General features: G+C 44.1%; 1 protein-coding gene across 1 annotated transcript in view; it reads left to right on the forward strand.

Annotated features, from left to right (window-relative positions):
• The window catches only part of TMPRSS3 (transmembrane serine protease 3), a 283,583-nt gene that overhangs the window by 242,679 nt on the left and 26,293 nt on the right, over window positions 1–14,611 (forward strand). Inside the window, exon 12 of the mRNA XM_085624035.1 lies at window positions 249–391. Within this exon, the coding sequence (XP_085480161.1) occupies window positions 249–391 (143 nt within the window). The remainder of the gene's footprint in view (window positions 1–248; window positions 392–14,611) is intronic.

The raw sequence follows: 14,611 nt of genomic DNA on the forward strand, positions 1-14,611 counted from the left end.
TTGACACACTCCCTCATTTCTGATAGGGTTAGAGTCAAGATCTGCCTTGAACATACATTTAATGGTGAGAAAGCTCACACTTTATTTATTTTATATGTACTGTAATGATCAATAATTGTTTCTGCTTGGCTTTTTTTAAGGATACTTCTTGCCATAATGTTGGCTGTACCATAGTCTTTGCTGAATGCAATGCACTGATTCTCCCTGTGGAATGAAAGATGCTAAGACCTTTCTTTGTCGCTACACAGGTGATTCCTCTCCACATATGAACTTTGCTGGCGTCCGCTTGATTCCTTCCAAAGTTTGCAATTCCAAGACGGTCTATGCTGGAAACATCCAATCCTCCATGCTATGTGCCGGCTTCTTGGAGGGCGGGGTCGATACCTGCCAGGTATGGAGCCCTAATCTTGCCCTTACTAATACAGTAGATGTGTTCTTCGTCTATTGTAACTCTGCCATACGCAAAGAGGGCGTCACCAGAGACCTACCTTAGCTAATATTTACTTGTGTGATATGAAAATTGGCGTGTGTGAAGTATTCAAGATATGACAGATTCAGTGATTGAAAATCATTCCTTGCAGAAGGTACACTTGAGCTGCTGTCTGAACACATTTTCAAATATGTCTCACTGCACCATGTGCTCTTTACCAATCTACTAAAACATCTATGGGCGAAGGCTGGGAACGCCCACACTTTGTATATATTTATTAATTGAATCAGACTTTATGTGTCAAAACCATATTTTTTACCTTCTTCCTGCTCCATACTTTGCTGGCATCGGACACAAAATATACTGATTTGCACAAAGCAGCATGAGAACTACCATGTGGACACCTTAGATGTCTGGCCCACAGGCACATTCACTACCACTAATGATAGAGGCTTCAAGAATAAACATGAACATTCAAATGAGGCTATGAAATTCCTAATAGCCTTTTTTAAGTTATCACTACAGACAGCTTTATGTATATTTCTGTTGTCACCACTAGACACTACACAACACAGTGTGATTTCCTTCTGCCAACCATCCTGTTAATAATAAATTGTGTTCTACATACATATTCTTACACAGACATATCTGAATGAGATCAGGTGGGGTTGACTTAATGAATTCTTACCTTTAGACTGAAATTAGTTGTTTATAAATAACTATGAGCTCTCCAAGGTAACTGCGAAAGGTATGCCCACAAATGGGTCCCATGCTCACTGTGCCACTAGAGCCAAGCTACGCCCAACTGAAGAGCTCCAACCAGGGTGAAACTGGTCTTGGGCTTCTTATGTTCTTGTTCAGGGAGGACCTGGACTTGCAGTTCGGGCTGGACTGCTCTTGTTTGATCAGGGTCAAGACTGATTTGCACATGGCTGGGTCCAAAATGAGATTGCCATGTGTGCAAAATAATGGTGGACTGTGAAGTGGATCTGAGTAATGACTAGAGGCTGAGATTTATTCAAACATTCATCCATCATTTTTTATATCTCAGGGCGATGCCCTAAGTGTGTCAGGTATGCACAGACGTGGGTCCCATGCTCACTGTGTCACCGGTGTCAAGGTACACCTCACTAAGCAGCCCCAACCAGGGTGAAACTGGTCCTGGGTTGCTTGTGCTCCAGTTCAGGTAGTACCTGGCTGGCCTGGAAGTTTGAGCTGGACTGCTCCTATTGGAGCAGGATCATTGCCAATTTGCGTATGGCTTAGTCCAAACTGAGGTAGCATGGTTAGCAGAATAATGGACTGGGATGTAGCCCTAAGTAATTACCAGTGGCTGAGATTCATTCAAGCATTCCACCCATCACGTTTTAGTATACTTCAGTGTGACATCATAAGAGTGATGGGTATTCCCAGGCGCGGGTCCCATTCTCACTGTGCCACTTGATCCAAGCTACACCCAACTGAAAATCCTGCAGTTTGGGCTGGACTGCTCCTGTTGGAGAAGGGTCAAGACTGATTTCCACCCATACCCCTTTTGTATACCTTTTTTGCGTACTTCAGTATCACACACCAGTTGTCACACACTACAGACAGGACTCTCACACCCCTCATAGATGTTCATAGAAAGTATCCACCATGATATCCAGCCACAATCACAAAATATCCGCCTCGGCATTGAACAAAACTTCAAGCTAAGCCTACTGGAGGTGACAGTATTAAGCAAAGTTTCTGAGTATGTGCAGTAGGCCTCCCAAGCCATATATATTTCACCTGCCTGAACTGAAATAACAGCCCTTTATTCCACTGAAGCTATAGTGGCATCTGTAGTGTTTTATGATCCTGCTGGTTTTGTGGTTTCTGCAGCTTAGCAGTTTTGACTACTTATTGTGTCGTCACAAAGTCTCTTTCTATGCCCCATTCTGTGAGAGTATAATAATAGCCGAGAGCACTATGACTGAATGCAAAAAATGCAATTTGATTATGTAGAAAAAGGGGCGGGCTTTCCCTAATATTCTGTGGGAACATTGGCATTTTGGACAGAAGCAATATGCTCGGGACCCCACACCTGTGTGTGAGAGAGTAGTAGAGCAGTGAAGAGGAAGAGGTTTCTCTTCATTGCAAGTTGCTGAAGGAGATGTCTATCTGCACTAAGTTCAGCAGAGTCACATGACAGGTGTTTCAGTTTTAGCCTAGGGCTTCCCTCGACATTGCAGTAGGAGAGAACTTGAGAAGATCTCCATTGAGAATACCATTTACATAGGATTTGCAGAGTAAGTGACAGGTGAATATGGTATGTGTTGTTTATAGGTCAGGTTTTGGACCTGTATCCTGTACCTCACATCCATGTTAAACTGATGAGCAGGCAACTTGTGGAAATTATAATGAAAGCAGGACATACGTTTTTGGATGCTAAATGAATTTATAATGCTATAAGAGAAACTCTTTAAAATGAATAATTGACAGGGTCTTAATTTGACCCCCATTGTATGATGGTCACTAAACATGTTAGCAGGGACATTTTAAGAATTTTGGGGGCCCTGGGCCAAATGTATTTTTTGGCCCCTATTTATTTGAATTTATGATCCAGCTCTTTCATGCCCTCTTTGCAATGGCACACTTCTCAAAATTGTTAATGTGTTTACATCTGATATTCAGGGACAATGACGTGTGTTTTCAATATTGTAACACAGCACCAGCTCACAGTATTACTGCAAATAATCTCTGTGACACCCTCCCAATTCTCATATGTAATGGCCTATTTGATCTAAAAGGAACTTTTTGATGTTATGTTATGTTATTGGTGATTTATAACGTGCACAGCTACTCAGAAGAGTGTCCCGGCACGAGCCCAGAAAGAAACGTGAGACAGTGAACACAAGGGTAGAGGCAAAAAGGGGACAAGCTTAGTTGAATAAGAAGGTTTTGAGATTTTTTTCTGAACTGAATAGGGTTTCGAAGACAGCGGAGCTCCAGGGAAAGGGGAGTTCCAAGACGTAGCTGCAAGATAAGACAAGGAACTGCCCCCCTTTCTTTTCAAACAGATTCTGGGTATGGAGGCCAGGCATGTATTTGAAGAGCGTAATATTCTGCCTGCGACATAAAACAGGAAATGGTTCCTCAGATACGCCGGGCCGTACTTGTAGAGAGCAGCATGGGCCGTAACTAAGGTCTTGAACATGACCCTAGCTTTAATCGGCAGCCAATGCAAGTTGCGTATATGTTGCCTCACACTAATGTGTTTGGGTAAGTCGAGCAGCAGCTGCGCAGCGGCGTTCTGCACAACCTGCAACTTATCCATACGATAGCCCGGGAGGCCCACATACAATGCGTTAGCATAATCAAGCCGGGAGGTGACAAGGCCCTGACTACAGTTTCTTTGGTGGAGAGAGGAAACAGGGGCAAACATTTTCTAAGAAGCTTCAGAATGCCGAAACACATACCTGTCAATTTACTGATCTGATTAACAAAGCAGAGTTTTTCGTCGAACCAAATCCTGAGGTTTTTCACTGGAATACCCGAAGGGGATAGACGAGGGGCATCAGCAGGCCAGCAGTCATGCCAAAACATCGGAGGAAATTCCCCGAAGAACAGTATGTCTGTTTTATCTTCATTGCATTTCAGCTGGGCTGAAGCAAACCAGTTGAAAACCGCAGACAGGCAGGTTCTGACGTGAGAAGTAGTGGACTCATGCTTTTTCCAGGTGAATAGCAGCTGGGTATCATCGGCGCACGCCACCACTTTAGATGGATCTTGCATAAAACACAAACACACTTTTCTTCAAAATGTCTGTAATAGATTCTCATTTATCACCCACATTATAAATAAATTAACAGAAAATGGTATTTAAAACAATCTGTTTAAGATTTATGCAAGGTCATTAGGGAAAGATTCTCTGAATAACAGAGCTGGCTCTATCAGGGGGACCCCAAGAAAGGCTGGGGACCCTGGCCCGTGGCCTACTTTGCCCATGCCTTAAAACGTCTCTGCATATTAGTATTTATGATCTTCTGTAGGATGCTGTAAAATATTGTTGGTGTTCATGACTCCCTCTGTGGACGTATTAATAAAACATTGTGGCATTAAAATCCCCCCTTGTGAAGGTGACTGCACCAATTCCAGGTATTCACTACTCGAGATGTACCACTAAATCTGTTTGTGTGTATGACTTCCGCTGTGCAGGTTATGATAAAAATGGTGTGCATGACTCTCCTTGATAGAGCCAGGATCCACGTTCTAGCTTTACTCTAGAACCCTAGGCCGATGCCACTTTTTCTCTGCATGAAAGTGTGGACAGGAGGGGAATCATTAACCAATCAATCATTACAGTTCCAATGAGCCATAACTCAGAAGAATCACATACTCCCAGTTAAGTGTAGTTAATTTATCAAAAAGCCAAGAACAGTTGGACATACAAGCACCTCGAAATTAGGGTGTAGAAATACATTGGAACTAATACAAAGCCAAACCTATGGGTGAAATTAAGACGGTGCAAAATGCACAGAATAACCAGTTTGAGAATAAGGATACAGAAAATGATGGCTCCAACATCTAGATTACCCTGCATTGGAGGTTCGTAGGTAAAAAGCATTAGTCTGTCCACTACACTACCACTAATGTGCCATCCCTATTTAGCATTTACCCAAGCCAAGTTCTGTGAAGGAGTCAGCACATGAAGGCTTCCATGAAGTCCACTCACGTTGAATGGGCCAAGTAGCATAAAGCTACTGAGCTCGTTCTATGATGCTCTCTCTCTCAAGGTAAACCAGAAGTCTCCCGGACGCTGTTCCTAACTTCAATACCTGAACTTGCAAGTCATATCCCGAAATGCATTGCAACATCACACCATCCAAGCAAACCACCTCCTTGAAGGTAACTTTTCACACGACAGCGATGCTCCCAGGCCTTGGCTAGATGACCTTGATTCCCAGGCTCTCTCCGATGAGAAAGTACAACGACCCCTTATTATCAACATCCGCCCCTCAGTGTAACTTCTTCTCCCTCGGCCTAACTCCTAAAGCAAAGACATTATTCTAACTAACAAGGACGAATTTCTCCACCTGCAACAGAAACGTGACAAAGAACAAATTCCACATGCACATGAATTTCACTAGCGAGTCTAATGCGAGAGCTTCCAGGGTAAAAAAATACAATTCGGGGATACAGAATTCGGTCAACATGAGAAATGGCACATAACTTCAAGAAAGCACACGTTTAAAATTAACACTATTACTGAGCATATCCAAGTTAACACGTTACATAAGCACATCAATTGTGTGAGTACTCATTAGCTACATGTACAAATTCTACACGTTAAGGTTTTCGTCTAACTGCATATAATTGCAACATTAATTTCTTTCCGTTTACTTTGAAATATACGTAACACTTCACTTTTCACGTTAATACCGCACACGTTCTAATGACCTAATGTTAAGTTATGTTAAAATTATTATATAATTTATAGAGGGGGCGTTCACCAGTCGGTTTCTTGGTGGTAAATATAGGAGTAACCAGGAGCCTGGTAGGTTATTCATATGCCTGGATAAACTGCCAGGTCTTAAGAAGATCTGGAAGTTTGTATAGGATCTGATGTCAGGAGAAAGGGCATTCCAAAAGTGGGGGGGCTAAAACCGCAAATCTACAGCCGCTGAGTCTCTTCAGTTTAAAGGTCAGAGTGGCCAGGAGGAATCGGTGGGTTGAGCGCAGATTGCGAGCAGGTCTGTATCTCTGGATAAGGTTGGAAACAAATTTCGGACTGGGGCCATACAGCATTGTTTTACGGGGAGCCAATGAAACTTCCTCATTAGAGGTGAAGCGTGTTAACACAGTAAAGGATTACATAAGGGCGTGAACTACCCATGAATATATTGCACCCCTACAAATGAAAGAGCAAAATCGCGCTCTAACACGCTTGTGAAGGTTTCACAAAAATCTTTGGATGCGTGCAACTCCCATTCAGAGGTGTCAAAGACTCTCTTCACTGAGCTGTTGTTGAAAAGTATTGGTGTCCATAATTCCCCCTAAGGGTATGTTGCAAGGGAACCCGTCCATGTGAAGCTGCTGAGAACACAAGATCATCAGCAGACATCTAATGAAGCAAAGCCTTGAATTTTGGACTCAAGACTCAGGAGGTGTGTTCATAAAGCCATACTGCCTTCCCAAAACCAGACTAAAATATTAAGCTTCCATTTCAATCAGAACCACAGAGTCTATTGAAACAGTAAACGCAGATGAGGCCAAATGTGGATGTGTATCAGGAGACTTTGATGGAATAGTCATCAGTGACTACAAACATGACCGCTCTGTCAGAGATACACCCGCCTAACTGCCTCAAAACAGTACATGTGGCCTTCAGCCAACAGTGATGTTGCAGCTTAACAACAACTGTTGATTCTTCTTCAGATGAATGCAAGATGAAAATTAAGGATCTTAAAAAGATGACAATCTGCTTTAAAAACGTCAGTAGAAAAAAGGAAACCTGAAAGGCTGACTTTGCAATGGATCGAAGGGAATGCTTCCAATTCAGATACACCTTCTTTGTTGTATCATTCATTTAGCCTAAAGAAATCTGAGTTTGAAGGTATTTTCCTCTGGACAGAGCCACATGTGCCTCTTGGATTCCACCAGTACTCTTAATGAATTAATGAATACATTCTATTGTGGCAATTAACAAAAATTGTTACAAACGAGGTCAAGAAAAGTTACTCCGGCACTTGGTTGCTTCAATTATAGTCGGTACATATCTAATATACATGTCTAAAACATAGATAAAATAGATCTAAAAACAGCATTTAAAAGTACAAATCAAATAAATGAGTGCCAAAAATGAGTGTCAAACCCTTAAATTAGTTTTAGTCCTTGATTAAGACTTTGACTGGAGGTTCTTTCACTTAGTGTGCAAATTTTCGCTCATCTATACAGTTCCAAAAATGTCTGTGCGGTACCTGTTCGATGTTTTAACCACAGAGGTTTCAATAAAGCACAGCATGCGTGACATTGCCTAAAAGTTTTTTCACCTTATGTGCAAATTTTGCAAATCAGGCCAGTTCCATTGGGATGTCCAAGTTAAAGTTTCATGGCATCTGTGCAAGTACACGTTCCGTATTTTAAAAACAAAGACTTTAGTAAAGTGTCACGTACCTGAGTCAGACAGTAGCATGTGCAAACCAGATGAGCCATGGATTCCTCATATTGATAACAGAGTCTACAAGTACTGACCGCCTCCAAAGCTTTCCAGCACGAGTTGATGTCTTTTATCGGCAATACCATGAGTCTCACTGCTAAAATTCGCTTTAAAATTGACTTGTTTAGGGCGGCATCAAGATATGGCTGCCTAGTCGGTCTTCGTAGGAGCTTGCAAGTATCCTGATGTTACTGCTGGAGAGCTTCAGTTCTTTCATGTCCTCTACCTTGAATAGTAGTCGGACTTGTTTTTTTAATATAGATTTTAGAGTACAGGGCTGATGTATAAAGTCCTGCAAATTGGTCATGACAAGGTGCAGTTGAGTGCAGGCAGTGTGCAAGGCTTTGGTCCACGGGTTGTTTCCTTTCACAAAGATTGTTTTTAGGATTGCTTTCATTGTGTGCGAAGGGGCCTCACAGACCCCTCGATGGAACCGCACAATCAAAGCCCTATGCTCGTGACTTTGTCTGCTTAGCCCGAATTCCAATCGTACCAGGGCATTCCGGGCATGGGCTGGAATCTGGAAGATATGCTTGAATGCTCAACAGTTGACGTGTTCCATATTATTGCTAAAAGTTACGGGGAATGCTAGTTGGCCGTATGTGATTGAGGGGAGAAGCTTGGCACTGATGACCTTTCTAATGGATTTGGTAGATGGGCTACTTAGTTTGGAATTCAGTTTGCATAGGGCATACGTCACTGCCTTAGCTTTTGTTTCGATGGAAGCGATGTGTGCAGTAGACTTCCCGTTGCTCATAAGCCAAACCCCCAAGTAGTTATATTTGGTAGTTATTGCTATTTTCAAGTTGCCCAGTCTCCATTGTTGTCTGAGTTTGTTGGCGTACTTCCCAAATATTACTACCTTCATATTTCCCGCGTTTGCTCTTAAATCGTTAATGTTGTTATAGTTGCTTAGTGCTACCAGTGATCTTTGCATGCCTGTTTTGGTGTGGGTCAGCAGCACCATATCGTCTGTGTACTGCATTAAGAATAGTCTGGTCAGGCCAATTTTATGGGGTAAAAGATTGATATTGGATATTGTTTTGCCGAGGTCTGCCGTGTATAAGTTAAAAAGCAGAGGCGCCAGTACGCAACCTTGTTTTAGCCCTTGGTTTGTTAAATTCTTTTTGGTGGCTGAATTCGTCGTGAGTTTCACCCGTACCCAGGTTCCAGTATAGAGACTGATTATTTCTTTCAACAGCGTTGCCGGTATCCCCCAGTTTAGCAATTTCCGCCACAGCAGACTCCGGGTGACGCCGTCAAATTCCGTGGAGTAGTCCACAAAACATGTGAAGAGTGGTGGCTGCTTTTTCTGAGTAGACTGTTCTACCAGGTAAGCGAGGGCTAAGATATTGTCTGTTGTTGACGCTCCTGGCCTGAAACCGAATTGGTAGGCTGGTAGGATTTCATTGTCATTAGCCCAGTCCTGCAGGTCTTGCAAGAGAAGGCTTGCGTATCCTTTTGCCTCAATGTCCAAGAGGGCGATCAGCCTGTAATTCGATGGGTCCCCGGTGTCGCCCTTTTTGAGAATGGGTTGCAGCAGAGAGCCCTCCCAGGTCTCCGGGACTATTTAATTGGCCAGGCAATACTGATAAAGCGGCGTAAGTGTGGTACTCCAGAAATCACAATCTTCTTTGAAGAGGTGTCCTGGTAAGCCGTTGGGCCCCGGTGCCCCGTCCTTTTTGATGTTTTTTAGAATAGTTGTCACACGGTTCCCTGCGACCTGATGCTTAGATGTTTCTTCAGTCTGTGGAGGATTCCCTGTAACCAGAGGTTCAGATGTTTCTTCAATGGATGGAGAAGAGGTATTTGGCAGACCAGTGGAGATAAAGACTTTGATGGTGCAGTTGAGTCTGAATTGGAGCACAGCAGTACAAATTAGTCACGTGGGTGATCCATGTGTGGCTGGCGACCACATTGCGCCGATCGTGACCATGCCCTGTGAGCCTGTTGATGTATGACCAAAATTCCACCTGTTTGTTTGGGGTCAACTGGCTGGAAATATTCAGCCATTGGGAGTCTTGCTGTTGTCTTTTGCTGTCCCATACATTTTTCCTATGAATTTTCCTTGCTAGGAGTTGATCTTGGTGTGTTTTTTCTGTTCCCTCTCGCTTGTGAGTGCGGACGGCTGTTCTCAAGCCCCGCTTGCTTTGCCCCACTTTTCCGCACCGGGGTTATAGTTGGCAGCAAATGTTTTCTCCAGAGGCTCGACGGTGTTTTATTCGTCTGCCTATCAGAAGATGGTACACCTCCGATGCCAGTTTCATCCAGTTTTCACAAACATTGCCTGCTGTGAAGTCTTGAGCAAGTCGGGCCAATTGCTTTTCCACTTGCATAGGACTGATGTGTCTATTCTATTCCATTTTAATCTCCTCGGTAGGGCATGGGTTTCCTCCCCATTTGTGTGACCCACAATGGAAATGTACGGGAAGCTGACCATTTGTAGTGTGATGACTATGGCCAGTGGGCGATGGTCCCTAGTCTGGAACAAGGTTTTTGGAATTCTGACACTTGTCCATACAAGCGATTGCACGTGAAGATATAGTTGATCGTGGATTTGTTTTTCCCCTGTAATTCTATAGTCGAGGCTGCCTTAGGAGGATGAGGCATTTGTATTGATTTTAATCTGTGCGTGTTTAAAAAAGTATTCATTAGCGTTACGGCCCTGTCCGTGGGCAGTGCTTCGTCTGGTGCGGTCCCTAGGTTTCAAGTGTTGCAGTCCCCGGCCATTATAATCCCACTGTTTGGCTGACTGCTTATTAGTTCTTCAAGTGTGTCCACTAGAGCCCTCATATCGCTGTGTCTGGGTGACTCGTTGCAGTTGAAGTAGATGTTCAGAAGTACAATCTTCATTGGGCAGCCATTCAATTTCAAGCCTTGCAGAAGAGAAGCTTGGGTCATGTTCGTGTTTAGAAGGGGTATGGTTTTTGTATTGCTGCTGATTTGTGTGTATATCGATAATCCCCCTGATGGTCTTCCGAATATGTTGTACTTTTTTGCTGGCTGCTGAAGTTCGGTAAAGCCTGGAATGACCGCTGAGGCAAGTAACCAAGTTTCTTGAAGGCATAACAGGTCCCCAGACTGTAGAAATTCAAAAGCTTGTTTTGTAAGGTGTTTTTTAGCCCGTACACATTCCATGAAATTACTTTCACAGTGTTGCTCAGTCCGTTGCTGGGACAGCCATTTCTTTGTATGCTAGGAGCAATTTGTTCTTGGCGGTGGTTGAGTTATTGTTGTTCCCTCTTCGGGGTTTCTTTCTTGATCCATTTTTCCTCTTCCTGTGAATGTACGCCTTGTTTGAATAGAATTGGGTGAAAGGTGAATTCTTAGATTAGGAAATGCTGTAGTACGAGCAACATAGTTTGTCCTTCTTAGGAAGGACTTTCGTGAGCTCTGTGTCTTTTTGGTGTTAGATCCAATTTTTAACATGAACGGGTATCTCTCCTCTTTTGGAATGTGTACCATAACCCCCCAATTCGCGAATCGATCTCTTTCTGTCATAATTTTTTGGGGTATGGGGTCATTTTTCCATTTTAATATTGATGACTCTCTTGTTGCATTGTTACCCAATCGCTTGAATTGTACTTGGATGAGGTCTTCAGACACGATGGAGGAGAGCTCTGGAATGTGTTGGAAAATGTGTAAAATGTTGGACCTGTTTAAAAGGTCGGTGCTTCCCCAAGATGTGTATTCAAGTGTGAAAATTGTGATGTTATTCTCCGATTCCCTTTGCCCATGTGCCCTTTGACTATTGGCGTTGGAGTAACTGGCCTGGCTTTGTGCATTTGTTATTTTCGCTCCAGTGTCTTTGTGGGCGATTTTGATCCCCCGGAGATCATTATCGTTCAGTAGTCTGGGGACTATCGTTTCTCTGTCCGTAGCGTTGAGCTGAGCTTCCTGCTTATGACTTTCTAGGTTCTGCTCCGCAGAAAAGCTGCCTATACTGGCTGTTTGTGATGGCACTTCCGGCACCTGCTGTGTCTGCTCTTCCATCTTGTTTGTCGGTCTCTCCTCGATGGGTGGAATTATAGTTGATTTAGCTATTGATATATTGTTTGGCTGGCCGTTTTCCGGCCTAGCGCGAAAACGTACCTTTTGGAAAATCGGGTACAGTTTCCATGGCTCCAGATTCTTTTGTGTGAGAACCGTCTTTGCGTGAGTTTTTTGCCACTGAGTTCCATCTAATTCTCTCAGGCCCAGCTGTAATTCCGGCTACGTTGTTTGTTTTTTTGAACTCATTTTTTCAGGCGTTTCTTTGCTCTCCTTGAAAGTATTTTGCAGGGTTCTGTGGTGTATTCCAGGTTAATTGCCCCGCTGAAGTTACTGTGTGAGGTCTCGCCCATTACAAATTCCTCATGTTTAGATGTGCTTTGGCGCATCACTGCTGCCAACTGTGAAGATGATGGAGGTGAATCCATACCCAAAATCGGTTTGCAATGCCTCGTTGGGGGGGCTTGCAGCACTCGCTAAGTCCTTGATTCCATTTGCATCTTTTAAAGATCTTTCGGGTGTTCTTTGGTGAGGCTGGACTATGGTGACCTTGTGTCTTTGCTTAAGTTCTGTGATAATAGATGTTAAAACTTCTGGTAGTGAGCTGAGCTTCTCCACAATTGGGAGACACGAGCACCTGGCGGTTGGTAGTGCCTGTGCAGTAACCATTTAAGGTCCCTCCATTTTGAGCTAGATATAACCCAAAGTGATGTTTCCATTGAGATGATTTTACTCCTCAATCAGTGTATAGCGGGACTATCTGCTTCCATGCATCTAAAATCTGCCAGATTGAACTACAGGGAATCAATCTTCAGAGCACACAAAAACATAGCAACAGTTTCCAAGCGCACATCAGTGACATCTGTCACATGAAATGTGCTCACTCTGATTTGGATGCAGGAGAATGTGGGGCAAAATGAGGAAGAAGTATCTTTATGAGCTGCCGTCCATGATTTTGTAGCTGGTTAGTGAGTAGGGTGGGTGAAATTTCCCCTCCACTGCCGAAGGTTTACAGAGTTTTGCTCACTTCGTGTTATGCTTGTAATGCAGAGTTCTGACAAAACTCCGCCAACCACCGCATTGCGGAGTTTTTTTCTCACGTGCAATTCGCCAACAGTAAGTTGCAGAGCGAGAATTGGTGTCACCTAGCACCGTTTCCAGGCACTAGGAAGGCACTCAGTGACATTTTCTCAATGGCTGTGACCATTCGTGGTGAGAAAGCTGCCACTCGAGAAGAAAATCTACTCGAGCGGCAGCACAGAAGCAGCACTTTCTGTTGCACCGCGTGGTGCCATTCGAGGTGATTTTGCAGCATGGAACAAGCTCCCAGAGCTAAAAAGCAGCATGAGCAGCATGACGTGCCGATGACCGCCCGCTCACAGAACTACGCAGAATCTCGGAGTTTTCATGAAATTCCACGAAGGAAAACTCTATGGGTTCCGCCCACCCCTCACAGTGAGAGCCAGCACCGCTCATGTAGCCCCGCTCTAGATCTATACTGTGATTGTGATAAAAAAAATGACAGAAGGCTATTCTCTTTTAGCCCTAGTGTCCCTGGTTTTGCATGTTAGACATTGAAGACTCTGTACTTCGAGACTGAAAAGAAACCACTTCACTTGGACCAATGCACTCACGTCGAGATTCGTGACTGACAAGCAGTTTTCAGGTACAATTATGCATCAAGAAAGAATTCTAATGGATCTCCAAAGGAGACCTCCCCATAACCTCTATTCAACACCATGTTGGGTCTATGTTCCTCTCTCACACCCCTACTGTGCACTTCACAATGGCACGTTGGATGCAGTGTGGCTTCGAGTCGAGGATTGGAGGTCTGGAGATCTGGTAGGGAGCCTTGTGGGTTGCCTGCAAACATGAGGAATACCCAGATGAGGCCAGATGCCTGCTAGATCACAAGAGAAGCTTCTCTGTGCTGCTGGCCGAAGAAGAGTCAGGACCCCTCCCTAATGGAATGTGCAGTGTGGCATACCACCCATATTCTAGTACCAACAGTTCTCAGCACACCTGATTTCCATCGGGATGACAGTGTCCTACTAATGATGAAAGAAAGACATTTCACGAGCTCAAGCTTTTCAACGAGTCTCATTCACAGGTCCCACGACCATACATCCAGTTTCATCGGGGACACTCACTCTAGTCTTAACTTACAGAGAATGATTCACATTTGGTCCCCAGATGATCCAGATGTTTGCTTTGATGGGCCACCTCATTGGTCACTTGTTTGGTATTTTAGGCTGACCCACCCTCAGCGCAACGACAAACAGGGGGGCTCAAGGAAGACTAATCAGTAAGCAATCCCTCGGCCCAGCCCCTCAACCATAGGGGGTTAAGTGCCGGGTCCAGGTCTGTTGATTGGCCCCAGGAAAAGGCCAACGTTTAAAGTCATCACGACTGCAGAGATCACAGGGGACATAAGCACCTTCCTCTGCAGCAAGGCAGGCGAGAAAGAAGGGTTCTGGGCCAGGTTCTTCTAGTGACAGTGCATGCTAAAGAGTGTGAAGTTTGTATTTAACTAAGTCAGAGGGGTGCCTGAAGGAGCAATATTCAGCCAGTGGCCATCACTTACATCATTCCCGGACATTCCTGCACACAGCCGGCTTCTCTTCAGTACATGTGTTAGGAATGTCCCCATCACACGAGAGAAGAAGGAGAGATGCTGGATTTGGAAGGTAATAAATTAATAATCCTGCAATCTCTCCGGACAGATCTGTAGGTGAACAAGGGTCCTGTGGGCGGGTGGGCGAGGAAAGCAAGAGAGAACATCACCTGAAATACCCGAAGTATTCGCTCAGGTAATGTCAGTGAAAAGTAGTGTCCAGGCCTGGGCGGAGCCCTACGATAAACAGCAGAGCCGCTTTAGGAAATTAATTAAACAGCATTGAAAGATATTGTGAATATGTAGGCAACGAATGACTGACTGGATCCTTCAGATGTATTTACAATGACGAGCCCCATAAGTACCTCGACAGGCCCCTGGACCCGAAGGAACAGGC

This window comes from Triturus cristatus, chromosome 8 (assembly GCF_964204655.1).
Source record: "Triturus cristatus chromosome 8, aTriCri1.1, whole genome shotgun sequence".
NCBI classification, from domain to species: Eukaryota; Metazoa; Chordata; class Amphibia; order Caudata; family Salamandridae; genus Triturus; species Triturus cristatus.